We start from the raw sequence: 21915 nt of genomic DNA on the forward strand, positions 1-21915 counted from the left end.
TATGATGGAAACCATGCTACTATATAATCATGTAGTTCAAGATATCTTAATTTCTATAGCAATCGACTACAACGAACCACATCGAAAGCCCTTAACAAGTCTAAAACTATCACGTCAACCTGATTCCCATTATTGAATGCAGTTCCCACATAATTTGATAACTCCAACAAATTTATTGTTACAGATTTCTTTGGAACAAAACCATGTTGACACTGTCAGAGTTTTGTCTTCACAACTGACATTAAAAAATTACCAAATTTTCCATCTCACCACTGCAGAAATCAATACAATAGGTCAATAATTCTCTGTTTTTGTGCTATCATATATCTAATTTAATTAAATTTATGATAGAAATTTTTCCTAGAAGAGACATGAATCTAATTGCATATAACATTATTTTATCAGATTGGCCAGTAAAAACATTTAATCTGGAGTAAGATTTAAATCGGTATTACCATACTTTAATTCTAGATTAAGCAATTTAAGGCATGCTATTTGAAGTGCTATTTGAATTCTTTGTAAAAATGAATATGTCCATGTCATCTTACAATGATTTTAAGCTCTTGAGTTGAAAATAAGCAATCAATAAGTTATGTAAAAGATTATATCATAGGATTTCTTGTTTAAAAAATTCTTTCTTTTCTTCTTGATCTTTATTTGCTCTAAGTACTTTTTAAGTTTTTGTAACAAAAATAACAATTTCTTACTATTTTGAGTGGTTTCACATATATTTTGTAACTGTCATATTCTAATACATTTTTTATATTTTGCAAGTAATTTTAATGTGTGTGTCAAAGTTAGCACAATTTCTTTCACTGTTGAAATCATTTATGTAGTTTGCACATGACAATTCATGCAGACATATCATTATGCACCCAGACAATTCAGAGTTTGTAACATAGCTCTTTGCAATCCAGCATTAGATGGTTGATGAATACAAAAAGTAAATTAACTCTTAATCTAGAATTACCCAGAGTGAAATCTTGATTATGAAACTCGTGATTTAAAAATGTTGACAAATACAGCTGTAAGAGAAGAATTGGATACAAAAATGAAAGGCAGAAAAGTTGTCTGTCAACTTAAACATTTTCAAAATCAAAATATTGAGATTGAAAATAATCACTAGTTTTAGTACAGTACTTAGATAATTGTTACCAGACAATCCTACATTTGAAATTAATTTCTTTAGTTATCATTCAGTATACAACTACTAAGACATGTTCATAATTCAATCTCAAAAAGGTAAGGAATCTTATCTAAAGTCTTAAATGTATCTTAGGTGAATAAAATAAAGTTCCATCAATACCACAGTCCTCTGCCAAAAACTGACTTAAGTATTCTTAATAGAGAATCGATCACTTCCTAATCTTTTGTATGAACAAATTACAGTTTGAATTATTACTTACAAGAAGTGGCTATGAAATCTATATCATGGCTTTGGATCAGCCTTTGCATGATTATTCTGAAACATTAAAAAGTATACCCTATAAAGCCACAGGTTTCACTTCATTTTATTTGAGAAAATTGTAATTTTAGGTCATGATGAAGTTTTTTGGACCTGGCAAGTTGGTAGGTGTGGAAAAAACATTTTCACATATGTATATTATGTCTGAAAACTGATGTCAAAATACTTCTTTAAAAGAAGTTGAAAAAAAATCATTTACAATTTACCAAATGAATAAATGCAAAAGTTGCTTAGCCATACAAAATAATAACATTTTTATTTGAGAGTTGGGCTAATTAGAGGTTACTTGTAGCCTATTGAAAGCCATTTGAAAAATTCATTTGCCTGTAAAAGATATCCTACATTTTATATGTGAAGTTGCTAATTTTTGGATAAAAGTTGTATCTTATGTCATAAAATACAGATACATTATTTGGTTGAAAAATATTAGCTCAAGTATAGAACCCATGGATTAGTGCTCCATCTCCTGCAACAACAATTACTAGTGCTGACTATCAAACATTTAAGATATTTCAAGCTTTGATTGAAATTAAAAAAAAAATCCTAATTTTTTAAAAACTATCTTTGGACATAATAGACTTGTGCAAAAATTACTTGTTTTTTAATATCTATTGATTCCCAGATACAAAAGTGATCCATCACTATGACCAAACAATCACAATGTTCTCAAAACACACAAGTGGAACCTTTGGTTTTATGAGCTGTACTTTTAGTGCCTCAAAATAACTATACAAAAGCCAATCCATATCCTTAAAATATATTTCTGAGCCTTCTCTTGTTAGCCTGTTTCTCCCAAAACTCATATTTCAAGTATTGTTGTGTGAAATTCATACGGTACCTATTGTACTACATAATCCTGGCATAATACTAAATTTTTCAATTTAAATGGAATATTTTTATAAACAGAAGCATACCTATTTTGAGCTAATGTATTTTGCTATTGATACATCTCTACGCTAAGAATATTAAACTATTTATACTCTTGTGCAATTGATAAAAAAGACATGATAAATAAACAAATATTTTTGGCAATTTAATTTAATTTAGTTTGATGTCATCTTGCCATTTACAAGCCAATATATATTTATCTTACCATTGTAATCAGCAAGTGTTTGGATATTAATCTTCATTTGTTAGAAAAATCTCTTATGCCTGACAATTAATTTGAACAATGTCCTTGACAAGATTTGGTTTTAACCATTGATAAATTAACAGTAATTTGGCACAAAGTGTCCTATCAATAAGAACATGTGCCAACCCTAAGATGTTTCTGCATTTTAGATAAATGCCAAATTGTGAAAATCATCAACATGCAGTATTATAGTATCAATTAATTTTGCCCAGTGTAACTATAAAAATTTAATTTATTTTTGTGAAAAAATATTAAATACAAATATCAAATGCCTAAAAGGACTTTACAATATTTTAGTCAAAATAATCATAGTTTAAAATCCAGTTTATAAAAATTTGTGCTATTTAAGCTAAAACAAAACGTCAAAAATTTGCAACATCATCCCAGAAGGTTGAAATTGATGATTTGCAAGCATCTTTCACTTGTTCATTTGTTAAATGCATAAACAGTTTTTTAAATGGAATGTAATTGATTAATGTTGATTTACTTCCGACAAAAATCAATTTCAGTTTTGCGCGTGATATTGCTACATTCAAACGTCTTTCATCTTCTAAAAGTTCTGCTACCTGTAAATTTAACCAAAGACTAATGTAAGTGTCTGCATTTGATATTTTTTTTCACTTGTAAATGCAATCACATCTTACCTTATTGCCAGTTGAGCTTCTAACACAAGAGATGATGATGACTGATTTGTCTCTTCCTTGATACTGGTCTACCGTATTTACTTCGATAGTCGGGAGATGATGTCTCTCAAGAGAATTGCAAATTAAACTCACTTGTTTCTTGTAAGGGGTAATTATACCAATATCATTTTCTAATATTCCACCCTAAATTTTAAGAACTTTTATTATTACTTAAATCTATTTCAATAATTATTAAGGTAACTTTTACCTTAATTATAGTCCATGATATCTGAGTAACGATATTTGCTTCTATTTCATTTTGGACTAGTCCTTGAGAGTCATAAGACTCTGGAGCAGGAAGACCGTCTAAATTCAAGAAAAGTATGGAATTTGTGGACTCAGACAACAGCAATTTGTGCCAACCAATGCTGTCTGGAAGACAACTTAATTTGGGAATAATCAGTCTGGCATTTTCAACATCTGCCGAAGCACATTTCAATTTTCCATCGTATGTTAATAAATTGCAGAGCATCATTATTTCTCTGGGAAAAATATGCAAAACTTTAAATGCCATCTTAACGTAATTTAAAGAGTTTTGATCTTACCCATTCATGCGATACTGCAGGTTCAATTCTATGGTGTTTTCTGCCATTTCCAGTCTCAAAAATAAACTCTCAGACATTCCTCGCAATCTGTAAAATAAAACACAAATTTTGTATTTAAACCATATATATAAATTACTCAAAATATAATAAAAAATCTCACCTTGCTTCTTTATTCTGTACAACTGGAGGCAACTGTTGAGAATCTCCAATCAAAATAAATTTGTTTGCATAAAACAGAGGTCCCAAACATACTGTCTGTAGGATCTGAGAGGCTTCATCCACAATGCAGAAGTCAAAGCATCTGTGTTGAAACACTGGATGGTTGATTCCTAAACAGGTAACGCCCACTACTTTCTACTAAACAGGAAAAAAATAACAGTATTGTACAAAATTTAAAAACAACTTTATATCAAGCAAGCAATGCACCAAAAATATGGACTTTCTCCAATTTACATAAATGTTATGTTACACAAACTCATATGTAAGCTAGAATTAATTTCTTGTAAATGTATCCAAAATGGTTAATAATGTAAGTTACATTGAAACAAAGCACAATTAGAGAAACATTGCAAAGATAACTGTTAGTGCACAGTCATCAAGTGACATTATATTTTTTTAGTAAATGATAAACTGAATTTAATTATTTTTATAGTTATGCAGAAACCTCTCTTATTATAATGTAAGTCAGGAAGCATTTTGTACAGTCTTTCCAAGCTTAAATGTGAAAATTGAGTTGCTAAGATTTTAACAATATTTTTACTTAAATCATAACAATCATACCTAATACTATTTGATGAATTTTACAGAATAGCTTTATGCAAAATTGCAAAATTTAAGTTGGCATAATAGCAATAAAAGTTAAATAATACAGATATTACAGTATTACATTTCTTTAATTAATAGCACATATCATCAATTCAGAATATCTTTAATTCTATTCATAATTCCTTCAGACTGGAGTGGCAGTACTAAAGCTCTTTAAAGAACATTCTAAAATAAAAATTCCAGTAAGTCCTCATCCATATATAGACTAATGTTTTTGATCGTCCCTCTGGATCTTTTATTTTAGAAGGTTCTTTAAAGAGTTTTAGTACATTTAATTCTATAGAAATTCTTTCTTAATTTTTGAATTTCACAACTTTATACCAAGAAAGTTTGCATTATCCATATTATTTTCTTTTGTGTCATAAACCTTAGGAGCCACAACATTGGTAATAATACATGAAAGTGCTATATATGAGGGATATTTTTAAGTAAGGACCATTTGGCAATATCTTTTTTAAAATGCATACATTCATAATTTTGTACGTGCACATGCACAGTGTCTCCCTACATTCCTTGCACATAAACAGATGCATTTTGAATCATGTCAGCAGTGTGTGCATTTTGTGTCATATGATGTAAATGTTTAAGATGATCAAGTGGTCTATTATTTGCTTCCTGACTGCAAGAATTGTGAAACTGGCAGAAATTCATCACTAGATCTGTAAAGTTTATGGTCTGAATGCCATGGGTGTCAGTAAAGTTTGTAAGTTGGTGAGACTGCTTACGGAAGGTCAAGAAAGAGTTCGTGATGAACCACACTCAAGCCATCTGTTTGAATCACTGACAATCTTGTGTGTGAGGTAGACACCATGATTTGTGAAAACAGACAATTCACCATTTCCATACTAATGAATTTTCCTACAAGTCTCATGGTCAGTTCTTTACAAAATTGTGTCAAAAAACTTGGATTATAGGAAATTGTGCTCTCACTGGGTTAAGAAGATGCTTACCAAGGAATGCAAAATGAAGAGATTAAACAGTACTTTGACATTTTTGACCAAAACCATGAAGATGATGAACTATTGAACCATATCTTCACAGGGGACAAGACATGGGTGTCTCATGTGACCCATGGATCCAAACAGCAGATGCTGGAGTAGTGACACACATCCTCTCTGATAAGAGTGAAATTTGAGCAGACAATCTCAATTCACAAGATTATGACAATCATGTTCTGAGACAAACACGGTGTTTTATGGTGGACTTCATGACATAAAGGACAACATTATACACTGCTGCATACTGTCAGACTTTCAGGAAACTTTGCCACACATTCCAGAATAAATGCCACAGCATGTTGTCTGCAGGAGTTCTATTGCTTCACAACAATGCGAGGCTCCATACTATTGCTTTAACACAAGCTCTAGTCAAATCTTTTGGATGACAGCAATTGGATCACTCCCCATACAACCCAGACCTGACACCAACAGACTACTACATCTTCCTGCATCTGAAAAGATTCCTCACTGGCAAGCATTTCCAAACTGATGAAGAAGTGAAAGCAACAGTTCTCTCAGTCAGCACACTTCTATTACACAGATCTACAGAAACTGGTGTCATATTATGATAGGTGTTTCAACAACAATAGAAACTATGTGGAAAAGTAGCTAAAGGTAAGTAGGATCTGAGAAAAAGTACCTGTAATATTTAGTAGTTCATTTTTTATTGTAAAATAATCCTAAATTTAACTCTTGTGTTATAAAAGATGCAAGTTGACAATGTTATCTAGAGAGCATGTGTAAAATGTAAATATTACTATATACAGTGGAACCTCGGTATACGACATTAATCCGTTCCTGATGTTTGGACTTATACTGAATAGGACGTATACCAAACCAATCTTTCCCATTAAAAGTAATGTAAAAGTGATTAATCCGTTCTCATGTAAAAAAAAAAAAAAAAATAGCTGGCTTTAAACACCTCGCTTTCCTGGCTAGTTCCTGCTTGATTTTTCATGAGGTCAGCATGTATCTTTTTAGCTTTCTCACAAATAATTGCTTCTGATACGCTGTCGCCAGCACACTGTTTTTCAGTTATTCAAAGAAAAGCAATTCTCAACATGATCTAATGTCTTCGATCTCTGGTTAGAAATTGATTTAACCCCTTTAGCAGATTTAATAATGTCTTTATTTTTCACGATTGTTGGTATTGTCGTTCTCGGAATATGGTATGCAAAAGTTAAATCTTGAACACGCATGACACCTTCATATTTCTCAACAATCTCTTTTTTTCAGTTCCATTGTGATTTTAGTCATTTTTTTATTTTTCTGTTGCTTTTTTTGCAATTCATGATTAATAAAAATAATAACATTTTACTTACAAATTAAAATAAGAAATTTAACAAAGTTATAAACTGTGGCACCACGAACGTCTAGTCTGGTTTTTTTTTTAACTCTTTTCGCCCTGTGGGCACTAAGAGGGCCTCTTTTTGCAAGCCCATTATGGGTTCGGCCAGGCCCACAATGGGGCTGCCGGGTGGTGAGGAATGGGACCCGATATATCCGAACGGACCACCCCCCGAAAAATTCCTGGGGATTTCCCCGTTCGGATTCGAGCCCGGTTCCCCAGAGCGGTAGGCTGCCACCTTGACCACTCGGCCATCTGGCCGCTCTAGTCTGGTCTAATACACCGATAATGCTACTTATTTATAGATGACGTCTATAATTGAATTAAGTCGTATACCAAACAAAAGTTGTATACCGAGCAAAATTTGTTTCGTCCAAACAGGACGTATTCCGAATTGGACGTATTCTAAAGCAGACGTATACCGAGGTACCACTGTATTTTTTAAAATAAATTTCACTTTGCTTATTTTATTTATACTTTTATGTGTAAGCAAAGTACACATTTCATTTTCATGAATAATTTTTCCAAACAATTTAATGTTTGTGGTCTGGCTCCCTTCAATTATTAAGGTGTTAATATACATCCATCGAAATAGGGATATTGGCAAACAAACTTTTAAGCAACTTTTGCAACATTTAAAAGCATAAATACAGCAAATTTTGTGCAGTTTTACACTGACCAATTTTTAGCTGATCTCTAGAGACAAAACATGGTATCCACCAAAGCAAGATGGCTGTAGCAGACAAACACGAAGTTCCATCCTGGTTCTCCTAGAGACTTCAGCAAAAATGAAATTGAAAATGTTCTGAAATCCAGAGGACAGTATTAGAGACCTTAATTGGTAGTATGACAATGTAGAGGATAATGACAGTGAAGACAACGTAAAAGTAGTGTGATGCTTTTCCAAGGCATCCACCATGTATTGTCAACACATTATGTCCCAAATGATTCTGTACATACAAAATGTTAACCAACACTAGGTTGTAAAACTTTAATGCATAGTTGAGACAGAATATTTGGGCAATTTTTTTAACTTATGGACTGTACTATATGGAGGTGTAATGCAGTTTATTTCCCATAGAGATATGGATTCACATGACTATACACAGTTATCCGTCTAGGCTAAGGAGTTTAGAGCACAGTTCTGGAATTTATGCCTTTTTTGTTGTCTGACTTTAATGTATAGAAAACACTAAAAGAAGGCACATTTCTGGCAGGGCATACATTTCAAGAAACACCAAGAAAACAATTGAGACACGAAGACTTAGGAACTCATTTGTAATGTACAAGAAAAATGCAGGGATTTGATAAAAGAGCACACAGAATCAATATTTTACAACTTCTGGAACCTTGAAGACTATAAATAAATAACAGATTTTACTTTGTGAAATCACAAGCCAAGAAGTAATTGTTAAAAAGTGTAGGTTAGTAGTTCCCACTTACTTCATTAAAAATGTTATTGTAAGCCCAATTGTATTATTATTATTGTTTCTTTTTTTAGTGAAAACAAGGAATCATGGAGATGTGTTCCTATGCACACACTGTTGTAAATAAAATTGATATTCAAAGCTGCAACATTCCAGTTTAAAATGTATGAGCCATATAGGTAAAGTACAATCATATAGCTATCATTACAAAGAAGGCATACTTTCAGAAGAAAGGACAAGCAAAGGAGATGCCACACACTATTGAAGTATAATGCCAAGCTATTATTTGCAAAAAGTAATATGGGTGATGTGTCCTTGAAGAAGTTGGTTCCCACTGCCTACTATACAGACAGTTTATCACCAACCAATAACAAGCATTGCTAAAGTACACATGGAGGACAAACAATGTGGAAGTTGACTGATGTCGATTATTTTTTGTCTTTTGAAGTAAATATATCTTGTAAAAAAAAAAAACAAATTTGAATTTTGATGTTCTTATATTGTAGATAAATGGTATATATTTTTGTATAAAGGTGAATGTCAAAAACACATAATGACACATCACAATATTAATTAATTATTATGTGGAAATAGTTTACAGCCATTCAGTGCTATCCCAAATTGCTGGAGATGATTTTTGATTGATTACCAATGTGTAACAATTAATAAATTAAGGTTTTGCATTACTTTTGATGTCAAGCTATACAGTAGAAGTGCAGGAACTAAATGGTAATGTCAGTTTATCAATGTTTCTTAAAATATGATTTTAAAGATATTTCAAAGTCATAAATGTATAGATTATCACCTTGTAGTCCTGACTCTTTCAATTATAAAATATATTTTTAGAAATCTTGAAAGAGTTGCACTAAATTTGCCTACAAATGTTTTCCCAGTTTTATACTAACATAAACAACAAAAATTTTTATAAACACCTTTGAATTATAGAAATATTCCAATTCTTTGGTAGTTTTTATATTTTCTGTTAAAATTTCCACAGCATGAGAGCGAACTTTGGGATGAATTCTGGATAGTCGACCCAGACGTACAAAGTCAACATCATGCTCTTTAAGCTTCATGAGAATGTTATCCAGAGCAGAATGCGTGTGCGAAGTGAGCAATACAGAATTGCCTTTCTCCACCAACAATCTCACTAATGTTACTAAAGTGAAAGTTTTACCTAAAATAAAAAACAGGAAAATTAAAATAAATTATTTTAGTTTAGATCACGTATTTAATAAGTGTAACTTACCTGTTCCAGGCATCCCTTTTAATAAAATGTAATCATTAGAAGAAAGTATTTTTTCAATAGCATTTATCTGCTGCTTATTTAATGATTTGAATATTGGACTTTCTTCGTCTTTCAAAGGAAAAGTTTGTTGGAATGATGGAGGCTGAAGATCTATCAGCCATTTCCGTAACCGAGCAGAACCATCGGCATCATCCATCAGATGCAACAGATTAGTCAACTGTATGGTGGTTGAAGAATCAAATGTTCTCTTGTCCACTCGATATGTTTCTTTGGTCCAAGTTGGCCTTTGATAAAGGTCTCTTAAATGAAAATTATTTTGAAATTTAAATAAATTTTGCATACTAAGTATAACTAAAAATAAACTTACATGTAACAAATCAATTTTTAAAGTATAAAGATTCAACATATTTATGAAAGAAAATCAAAAGAGTTTGATGACTCATTTCCTTGTTACAAGTTGTTTTGTTTATTGAAACAAAAACAATACAATACATATTGATCAATCTTCTCTTTTTCTACATAATCACCAAGGTTTTAAACATCTGTTCCAGAATTATATAAGTTTTTAATACCATGTCTGAACAAATCTGGGCCCAGCCTCTTAAAACACTCACATTGCAAATTCCATATCGTTGTCAGACTGGAAATGTTCACCTTACAGAATGTCCTTCAGCTTGGAGAAGAGATGAAAATCACTGGGTGCAAGATCTAGACTGTGTGATAGGTGGTCCAGACGTTTTCAAATGAAATTCTTCAAGAATGCCTTAATGTTTTTGGCAAAGTGTGGTCACATGTCATCATCAAGGAGGATTGTGCTTCTGGTTGACAATACGGACCTTTTTTTCTGAATAGCCACCTTTAACTTTTGCAGCAAAGTTTGATAATACATTTGTCCATTCACAATTTGTCTGTGATGCATCTAGTTTTTCAACTAGCACCTTGAAATCTTTGAAAAATTGCACTGAGATATGAGCAAGCCCACATTTCACAGGTATGGTAACAATTCACTATCAATTCTGTTTTACTGGAAGTATGGTCAGAAGAGTAACTGTATGAGACAGTTACAGAAAAGATGTAGCTTCATTTTCACACAATATTGTCACTTATATTTGCATTACAATAGCCAGGAAAAAATCAATTTTTTTTATTATTATTCTTCCTCATATTTGTCAAGATATCTCAAAAAGTCAAGCAAGAATTACATGTTATAAAGGAAGTTTTGATTTTTATAGAAAATAGGTACAATGAATAAAACATTATTTACAACATGAAATAATAGATTAATTTAAACAAAAATAGGCAATATGAATTTTCACAATGATCTTGCTGTTACCTGGCAGAAAGCGTCACTGTATGATAGCTCAAAATTTTGTTTATTGGTTGAAAATGAAAAATGATTTAGGAGTATTAAAGTACTATATAGTGCTATGTAGTAAAGAGTGAGCTTTCTAAAGTCAAGGCCTACTTACATGTCCTCAACTTTAGACATAGAAGATACCTGTTATACAGCGAGTGTTTGAGCAATAATATTTTGATAGACAAGCTACCGAAAACCTTAACATTGTATGAACAACAGAATATAATATTGTTTCATTGATATTCCAATTTTTTAGATTATAAGAAATGTCAACAACAAACAAGTTATAACTCATATGGCTAGAACTATGTTGACCAAAAGCTTAATGTTTAATGTGTGTAGTCATTTTTTTGGAATGAAAACATGAACATAGATTAACACAGAAAATGATACAAGATGAACTAAGGAAATTATATCCATTTGTCATCTTTCATGTATGTGTGCCTTCAATAAATTACTTATGTCATTATTGCTTACATTTCATTGAATCTTGCAACTTGACTTACTAATTTTTTAATAGGTAGCAATATTATATTAGTCTTTAATCATATGAAAATATAACCTTTCATTATCTATATAACAATATTTCCAAAAATCATGTAATCCTAAAATGATTGTTCACATGACTGCATCTTCGTGTCTTTTGAAAAAATAATTGATTATATTATTACTACTACAATTCTCTCAAAATATGTTATTGTGTATATTTTAATAAAAATAGATACAAAAACTCACACAAATGCAAATATAATAAGATATTTACCTGTCTAAGAGAATTTCTACGCAATTATTGTTAATATTAATAATTTCTCCTGTACCGACAGCTAATTCTCTACTTTCATTCTCACTGACGATAACACAATCAGATTCTTGTAATCCCATAATTGATGTATGTCCATTTAAACTATGTCTCTTAAACAAATGAATATAACTCTTTTTTGTTGACCATTTATCTGAACGTTGCAATGTAGGAATGAGAACCATTTTGCTGAGACATAAACCCTGTTGCTCTCTGTAAAATTTGATGTGTTAAAGAAATATTTCACACAAGATATTTTACTAATTAATTATTCAAATGAATGAAAAATAAAAATTAATACCTTTCAATTACATCTTGTTTCCAAAACTGATGCCCAAATGAATTTTTTGAACTCTGCTTTTCTAGATGTAGCAATATATACCAATGCTTAAAGTAATTTAAATGAGAAGCAGATAGATGATTAGTATTTTCAGGAATTAATTCATTCATAATGTGATCTGTATCCAATTTACCTCCAAATATCCTAGAAAAATAAGTTTATTTCAATATTTTTCTAAACTAAATGTTACTATCATTTTAATATCTACCTTTGATTGAGAGTACAAGGTAAGAGAAGAGGACATTTTTCACAAAATCTTTTTTTATTTATTGGTTGTGGAACACCATCCAAAATGTGACTGGATTCTGAGGAGAAGCTGCGTGGATTCGAAGAATTGATTATATGGTGGACCAGATCATTTCGCAACTGGATTAAATCTCGGCGAACATCATGAGAAGAAATGATGGATCTCATTTGTGGTCCATCTTTTAAATATAACAACAGACCATTATTGCAATCTTCATTTCTGTACTCCATCATCATGGTATAGAGAATAACTTGAGCTTGATGTTCAAATGAAAACGATGATTTTCCTGTCTTCAGTTCAATAGGTATGTGCTGAAAATATTTAATGCTATTAAATACAGTATAAGTTATATATATTTATAAATAAATAAATGGTTAGACCACAAGTCTATGACAACATTTAATTTCATAAATTTCTAGTATCAAGTTGGGGAAAAATTCACTTAATAAAATGACTTTTTACAAAAATTTACCAGTAATATTGCTGTACCACTATGGGATACTTATTATGATTATTGTGAGAATTGTAAGTCATACTCATGAATCATGTCATTCCGTAGTTATTTTAAAAGAAGCACTTTATCATTCATCTAAGCACATTTGACAGCAAGAACTCTCCAAATTTCCTACAGTTTAGCCAAAGATATTGAATAAATCTATAAAAATTAGATAGTTCATTTTATTATACGAAATTAACAAATGTGAAACAGTTTTAAAACATTATCATTGTGGAGTTCAATTGGCAATAAAACATAAAAGAATAATTTATTTTATATATTAAAATAATTTAATAAATTATTTTGCTCATTGGGCATCGCTACTTATCTTTTGTATAAGGAATAAAAAATAAAGAATAACTATTAATTATCATAATGTGCAAACTATAACACATTTGATAAGGAAGAGTGCATTCAAATCTTAGTATAGAAAAAAATACTTTATAAATTCATAAAGTACAATTAAATGCAAATGCACACAAATATACATTAATACACAGACTAAAATTTTAAAAAATACAAAAGTAATATATCAATCTTCTTGACTTACATTATGTACTGTACAATCATAATTATTCAACTGCACAATTTACTTAGATTAAACTTTTTAATGAAAAAAAAAAAAAAAAGAGTTCTGATAATCATTATAAATTAAAAAGTGAGTGCACAAATTGTATAAAGAATATCCTATAAAATATATATTTCAATATGTAATAAATTCAGTTAGAAAGAACAATTTATCATCAAGTTTGTGTGTAATTATTCTATGTGTAAATTAAATAAAAAGTATATAAAATCACAATTTAAATTATTTTGTTTAGGTCATACAATTAGCTTAATATTGTATCATGAACAAAATATGATTATAAACTACTGTTAATGTGACATATTAGTTTATAGTGATATGTTACACAACAGATTATAATCATGTGACATGTTCATTTACATTATACAAGTGTAACATGTCATATGACATGTCTATGATCATTTTATAGAGTTCTGGATGGCAATCATTAATTTTACTATTGTGTACATGCATTAAATATCTCATAAATTATGGAAATAAATTATGATAAAAAGTTCACAAATTAAAAAAATATATTGAGGAAAAGAAAGCACACCATTTTTTTAAGTCAGTTAAATAGTCTTACTTTTTTTTTACTGTGAATATTTACTTCTGCAGTCAAGTCTATTTTTCCTCTGATTCCATATCGTGGACACCAGATTGCGTCTTCAATGTCGACAATTGACGATATAGTCATTTCCGACCTTTTTTCTTTCTCATCTGTTAAACAGGAATTCATATTTTCTTGTTTCCATTTAATTATGTGAGGAAAATAATTAGCAGCTTCCTGTTTTATTACAGTTTCATTAGTTTTGTTCTCGTAACTAGAAATAATAAAATAAATTATTTTAAATATTACTTGAGAAAAATTTATCAAGCTATTTTGTGAATTATAAATTATTTATAGTATGCATTATTATTATTATTATTATTTATTAATAAAATAATTTTTTAAGGATTTTTCTGTTATTATTTTACTTAATTTTAATTATCTGTACTTAAAATACTCTGTTTGCATGCTAAATTCTTACAGAAAATTAAGATTTCCACGTTGCGTTAGTATGGAATGTAATCTCTCATTTAGAGATTCGTATGAGATCTCATCATCTTGAACAACCTACAAGAAATTTTGAATTAGTTTCAATTTTTATATATGTATTATGTCTGGCAATAGATAATTATAGATATTCATACACTCAAAATACACTATTTATTTAACTGCAAAACATAAATTTTAACTCAGTCTCCTGAACTGGTGTATGTTTACATAAAAACATTTTAAAATTAATTTTGTATTTATTTATAAATAATCATGCCTCTTGAAAAAGTTGATGTATTATTGTTCCCAAAAGCATAGACATATTTCCAGAATCCCATCCTTGAAACTTATCCGCCAATACAGTTTTTCTCATACAGAACAATGCAGATGAAACTGTTGTGCTGGATATGAGATAGTCGGGATGAATAATTAAGAGGCCATTTTCATTGTCTATTTTTGCACGTCCTTCAATGAATTCAGCTTGGACACATACTACATCTCCTACTTCACAAACTGTATTCATCCTATTAAAAAATAAAACTTGAATTTATTTTGTTTATTTTAAACTTTTTCTAAATTATGGTTTTTGTTCGACACAAATGAACATAAATATATTTCTGATGAATATAATTTAACTTTTACTAATCTTGAACAAAAACATTCAAAATGAGAGTATGCTGGGCTTTTAAATACGCAACAACTTAAATACCAAAAATGCATAAATGAACTAAATAGATAGCAAAAATGTAAAATAAATACCAAAAACAATAATTAGAAATAAAATTAAAAATATATACAAAATGAAAGATGAGAAATAGGTGAATGTACTGTATGTATGGTAACTTCTTACATTTCTATACTTTTACCCAAGTGTCATTTGGAGTCCAGATCTAAGAACACTTTCTAAGCTGCCGATAATACATTATTGTCTTTGTAATTAATGGGTTAGTCTATGGATATCAGTTTATAAATATGCAGTGCCTCCATATATTTAATATGTTATAGATTGTACACTTACAAGTCAAAGTTCTCAAGAGTAACAGGCAAACCAATACAGGATATTCATGTTTGCTTTAAGTGTTAAAATATAACTCATTCTATGAAATCAGTTTTTACCTCCAATTTATAATAAAGTTATACTAGGCTGAAAAATGAGATCAACACAATTGAATCCAGAAAAAAAAAATTGCCCTACGTCACCATTTTTGAAAATGTATGTTTGCTTCAATTATGCACAATAGAAAGACAAATTTGAACATTTGTGCACCATGCATGCAGAGAAGATTGAAGTAGCCTCCAAATCAAGGCTTATATCTCAAAAACCAAGACACATTCATATTTAATACTTTGCAGATCTTAGTTCAAGACCCTAAGCTATCTTATTATGAATTTGAACAAAATTGGAGAGTCAAGCAATAAAAGTTTGCACAGTTGGCATGGAATGGCTTACTTGGATATGCCCAAAATATAAGACCCCTTTTATTGCTCTTGTGTAATAAATATAATCTAATTTAACATTGAGGTTTCAAACATGCCTATCAATTTGTTGCTAAACTGAGTAATGTGTACTACTCTCAAAAATTCCTTTACTGATAAGATTTAAGCTCTGAATAAAGAGTTTTGCATTTCCAGAATTGTAAACCCTTCTATATGAGTAAAACAGTCAAAGAAACTATACCTATTGATGCAACCCTTTGCAAGATATTCACTTCCAAAGATAAGTTTTTAACATGTATCAGTATACTACCTATTCTCCATGCTCCATGTCATCAAGGCAAGCGATAGCAAGTCTTGATCCACATATAGTTATGCACTTCAATGCAAGTGATAGCAAGCATCAAAGTGCCTGGGTGGGACAAGCCCCCACACCCCCTAAAACTATATAACATCAAGTACAATCAAGTGGGCTACTCAAAGCAGGCATAGTCACATGGGTGAATAATTAATGCAATAGTCTTAGCAGAGCAACATGACTTGCAATCTCGTGTGACCTGATTTTGAGGGGGCTTATCTTGCATAGGGTTGCCTGTAGAGGTGTGGTTCCTTTGACTTTTTTGCTCCTATGCATATGGGCTACAGCTCTGATAAGGTCAGAACCATCTCATTCAGAGTTTGAATTATACCAATGCATATTAATTAAATGCCATTAAAATTTATCTTTAAAGAGATTTATACTTCTAAAACATTAATAATTTTTGCATAAATATATAAAGTATTAATATTAACATTTAAATAGACTGTTACAAAATTCTAGAAAAATGTATTTAAAAATTGTGGCGATTTTATAAAATTAACCTAAAGTTATAAAATAGTTATTAAATATTTCTTTTGAAATCAATTTACATACCAAACTCCTTCGAGAGAACAGATTCTCTTTACATTTTTCTTTTCCAAAGTCAGTAGTAAATCAATTTTTTGCACTTCTTTATGATGATATATTCCCAAGATACGAAAATGTTCATCTCTGTCTATTTCTATATCATCTTTTATATCTTTTTCCCTTAAAATTAAAAGTTACATGCACATTTATTTAAAATATTTTGTTCTTAACAAAACAATCTTTCAAAAACTTACCAAGAGCTTAAAATGCACTCATCTTCCATTACGGATTCCCGATCTGTAACAAAATCAACATCCATTGATCCATCATTCATCCAAGAATCAATATCGTTGACAATTTCGGAGAAAATTTTTTCACCTTCTTGAACTTTGACATCTTCCACAGCATTGATGGATGCAAGGACGTTAGAGTTTAAACTGTCATTGTCATTTCTCAACGGATGAACATTTTCAGCATTGCTCTTATCATCATCATTGTTGAATTTATCAACTTGATTTTCTGAAGTTAATTCTACATAATTTTTATCCTGATATTCAAATTCATTTATGGAATTTGAAAACTTTTTAAATCTTTTAAGTTTTGTAAAGTTTTCTTCTTCTGAAAGTTTATGTCTTCCTAAAATATTTTTAGATATTGATGCTGATTTTGTATTCAAAGATTCCTTTAGGAGTAATTTACTTCTCAATATATGTTTATTTGTTGTGTCAGTCTGTAATTCCTCTGAGTCATTAATGTTTACAGATGGATTTGACAAAGACATAACCTCATTTTCTTTACCAACATTTGATCCTGAACATGATCCATGAATTGAATCCAAAATGTTTTCCTTTAATACTTTAGGTTTTTCATGGAAAAACGAAGTTATTTTTAAACATTTTAGTTCTTTATTCTTTCTCTGCCTTATATTCTTACGCATTTTTGTTAATTATCTACAAATATGTAATAAAAAATAAACATTTAAACACGTTCTTAACTTCGATTCCAACAATAACATTTCAAACTTGGCGGAAATTTTTAAATAAAAAGCGCCACCTGCTGTGTAAAATCAAAAAATTAATCTAAACACATTATTTTTCGAAATTTTTTCTTTTGGAAGTAAATTTTTAGATTAATTTACGTTTTTAAATTTTTATTCTAATAAGTATTTATTATATTTATTTTAAACCTAATTTATTTGATATTAAATATTTTACAATCAATTCGTGTTTTTTTTTTTTAATTATCGCTTGATTCGCTTGATAAAGACAATTTTCGGGCGACATGTCTCATAAATAATAATAATAATAATAATAATAGATAATTCATTAAAACTATAAATAAATCAGATTTACAACAGATATTTGTGGGTATAACAATAATGTTTTAAAAATTCTTTCTCCCCTGTGGGCACTAAAGAAGGTGTTTTTATTCTATGCCAATCATAGATTCAATCAGGCGCACAATGTGGCTCTTGGGTGGTAAGAGACGAGGTCTGACATATCCGAGACAGTCGACCACCCCCGAAAATTCCTGGGATAAATCCCAGGAATTTTCGGAGGTGGTCGACTGCCTGGATTCGATCCCGGATTGTCTACAGTAGTAGACTGGTGTCTTTGCTGCCTCAGATATCCCGCCGTTCCTGATGTGTCGGCCTCCGTTCCTCGTCCTTATTACGGGCCGAACCTATAATAAGTTTGATTAAAGGTCCTCTTAGTTCTCATAGGACGGAAAGAAAAAAATTAAAAGCCATTTAGCCACTCGCGCTCATGGTATAAATGACTTTGACTAAATCCTTCGGTAGGAAATTTCTATAGAAATACAGAACAATTTTAAGGCTTTTTTTCTTGAAATTTTGAAAAATCTGGAGTAATAAAGTCCAGTGGCGGGTCATTGTACAGGCGGAAAAAGAGCGCTATTGGAGCCTTTAAGTTAAAGTTAGTAGCTTGAAAAAGAGATACATTCGCTCGTCGGAGAGAAAGCCGATTCACGGCCAGAATCTCCATATAAACCCCGAAAGAAAGAAAGAAAGAGATACGTTTAGTGAGCCTCAGGTATAGTAGATACCATCTTCATCAAGACAATTTGCCGTAAACGGCATAGTAAACGTTTTTACTATTTGATAACTAATAAATAAAATTTCCTTTTCGATCGTGAGAAAATATCTTACGTAACTTAAGTAATATTTAAAATTCTTTGTGCGTTTACGTACAGTACATACTATCAAATCAAATAAGCACAGCTGATCACTTGCGAACCGAGCGAACGTATGGAAAAGTTTTAAACTTCTTGCGTTTGGTGTTTTTAGTGTCTTCTTTTATTTTTGTAAAGTAAACGTCATAAAGTAAGTATTCACGTATTATATCATTGTTTATGTTATATAGAATAAGCGCTGTTTAATTGTGATTATTGGTTATTACAATCAACAAGAAGGACCCATTCAAAACATAACACCGACTGCCGACTGCATTTTAATCACTTATTGGAATCTTACGATGGAATATTAAAATTGATCGATCAGTATTTTAATTTTTCGGTTGTTATATATAACAGGGAAAGTATGGCGATCGATCAAAAAATGTTCCCTCAAGAATTTTACATTTTTGGACACTGGGACGACGACCGTGAAACGTCGAGAAATGAAAAAAAGTTGATAGTTTTTTCTGTATTTATGGATGTTAGCATTTGTGTGTGGGGGATGTCACAATTTTGTTCAGCCACTTTGAAGCTTAAAGAAGTCAACATTGGTTCTTCTCAAGGGTAGATGTTCACCTAAGTAGCCTCAATGGCAGTATCCTGTTTAACAACTTAGTCCAGGCGACTGTGCCAGTTTCAAGTAGCCCACTTGACTGTTCGTGGAGTACTTGTTATTATGTAGTTTTAGGGGGTGTGGGAACTCACCCCACCTGGGTGCTAAGGTGGGAGCAATAGCGAGCACCGAGCGCATGCCTACATGCAGTGGTGATATTCAGCGGGTTCGCACAGGTTCGGCCGAACCCGTTGTTAACATTTTCAAAGTTTTCCGAACCTTGTTAAACACGTGTAACATTTCTCAATTGTTTTGATTCTTTTAAAAAATATATTAAAATATACATATTATAATCTGTAACACTACTAAACTAGAGCCTTCCGATGCACCATTTGAGCGAAAAAAAATTGTTAAGGAAAAATTTTCTGTTAGCGAACCCTTTGTTAAATATTTCGAATATCACCACTGCCTACATGAGAAGCATGGAGGATAGTGGGTAGACTGATACGTATTAAAAACTGATCTTCGGAGACAAATATCATGCAAAATCACACCACTCCTACAATTCAACAATTGTAGGAGTGGTATGATTTATGTAAAAAATAGAAATAAAACATCAATTTCACTAAAAAGGTAGTGAAAATGACCTTCGCTCTGATAAAGGTTATTTTGCAAAGGCCAATGGCAGCCGCCATTGGGGTTACCTAGGTGAACATTTACTTTCTTAAGAAACATGAATTCTTGATATTACAGAGGCTCTACAACCAGTTGGAATTGGAATCATTTAGACATTACAGCAAGCTGTTGATTTAGACTTTGTGTCAGATTTTGGGACAAGATTAAGCATTCCTTTAGCCACAAATGTAAGATTTCATCCTCTCAAAATAGCTCTTGATCTGAATGTTCAATCAACATATTTTGATATTGACTGCTATCATATATACCCAAGTTGTTTGGCTTTACATTTTGAATGTGAAAAAGTCAGTTGTAGAAACAACTTTCATTTTAGTGACTGTTCCATTATGGAAAAGTGAAGATGTATTCTACTTGTTCTCGTGGGGTCTTGAGAACATTCTGTCTGAAAAACTCAACTACTCGAGAATACCTAAATAACATCTGAAGGTACAACAGTGTTTTGTTGTTCGCCTCCTTCATTGCTAATGAGACCGTAGCTCCGGCTGGCTGCAGACTGTGCATGTTTAAGCTCAATGGGCAGCCTCATTACAAATATGGACCTTTATATCCTGAGAGACCTGAAGAGCAAGCATATGCTCAGCTTTACATTATAGGCACTGCAGAAACAACAGACATCAATCAGAATGTCTAGAAATGCAACTTGCAATCCAGAGCTAATGATGAGATGCTATATGACATGATTGCTGAAGTGAATCTCTTCACACAATGTTACAGAATGGTGCATACTTTGAGTTGCAAGAAATAGCTGTATCAAGGCAATCTCTAGAAGAAATTTTTAGCTCACAAGTCAGATAACAACTCATTAACACTTGACGAAATGAGGTGTTGAGACATTTTGTGTCCAAAGAATTTGTACTGTACAGACATAAATGATAAAATTGTTGCTGTCCTATCTGGAAAAGAGAAAATGTATTTGAGCTTATACAGCATAGTTTCCATAAGATATCCAATAGAATTTACATGATTGAGATGTGTGGACTTCCACCACATAAGTTAACATTAAAGATCAGAACTGAAGTCATGCTCATCAGGAACCTTGACACAAAAAGGGTTGGTTAATGGGAATAAGATTAATTATGTAGTATGTTTGACATCACAGTTAATGTTCAGATCCTGACAGGTACACATCACTGAACCATTTACATGCTTCATCAGATACCATTAACTCCAAGTAATAGCACTTCTCTTTGTACAGTTAAACAGCTTTAATTTCCCCCATCATCCTGGCATTCACCATGACAATGAACAAAAGTCAAGGACAGACTCAGTAAAGTTAGTATTTATTTACCAGAGCCAGTTTTCAGTTATGATAGACTATATGTGACTTCATCCTGATCCAGATCATAAAAATCTGTCCCAGTAAAAATTTCACACTTAAATCTCAATGATTTGCATGTCTGGGAAGGATGGACTCAAAATATTGTATTTCAAGACGTTCTAAAATAAGTTTCAATTAAATTGGCAAATGGTATTTTGACAGTTTAAAAAATAAGATTGTCTTCTTTTTCAAAGATGATCTTTTATTTGAGGCTACGTCTCTTCAATATGTTGTAAAACAGTTAAAACAATTACTGATGATATCATCAGTTAACTGTTTTATGTAATTTTGTAGCAGCATAGATAATAAAAGATTGTCTC

At 31.1% G+C, this 21915-nt stretch overlaps 1 protein-coding gene across 2 annotated transcripts; it reads right to left on the reverse strand.

The window, feature by feature from the left end:
- Nucleotides 1–2873: 2873 nt before the first annotated feature.
- Nucleotides 2874–17866, reverse strand: LOC111628722 (DNA replication ATP-dependent helicase/nuclease DNA2-like). Of its 2 annotated transcripts, XM_023372559.1 has the most exons (16): nucleotides 17214–17866; nucleotides 17090–17132; nucleotides 16863–17015; nucleotides 14793–15039; nucleotides 14508–14593; nucleotides 14063–14300; nucleotides 12377–12726; nucleotides 12130–12312; nucleotides 11793–12041; nucleotides 9673–9971; nucleotides 9356–9600; nucleotides 3986–4179; nucleotides 3826–3912; nucleotides 3489–3762; nucleotides 3242–3424; nucleotides 2874–3163 (listed from the first exon to the last, which is right to left on the reverse strand). In XM_023372559.1, exons 1-16 carry the CDS (start codon nucleotides 17770–17772, stop codon nucleotides 2960–2962), a joined length of 3594 nt encoding a protein of 1197 aa, XP_023228327.1. In that variant the 5' UTR covers nucleotides 17773–17866; the 3' UTR covers nucleotides 2874–2959. The 2 variants fall into 2 exon arrangements, with proteins under 2 accessions (XP_023228327.1, XP_023228326.1); XM_023372558.1 differs by having other exon boundaries at nucleotides 17090–17866.
- Nucleotides 17867–21915: the final 4049 nt, after the last annotated feature.

The sequence above is a fragment of the Centruroides sculpturatus genome, unplaced genomic scaffold (genome assembly GCF_000671375.1).
Source record: "Centruroides sculpturatus isolate CEXI.00-Female unplaced genomic scaffold, Cexi_2.0 scaffold416, whole genome shotgun sequence".
NCBI lineage: Eukaryota > Metazoa > Arthropoda > Arachnida > Scorpiones > Buthidae > Centruroides > Centruroides sculpturatus.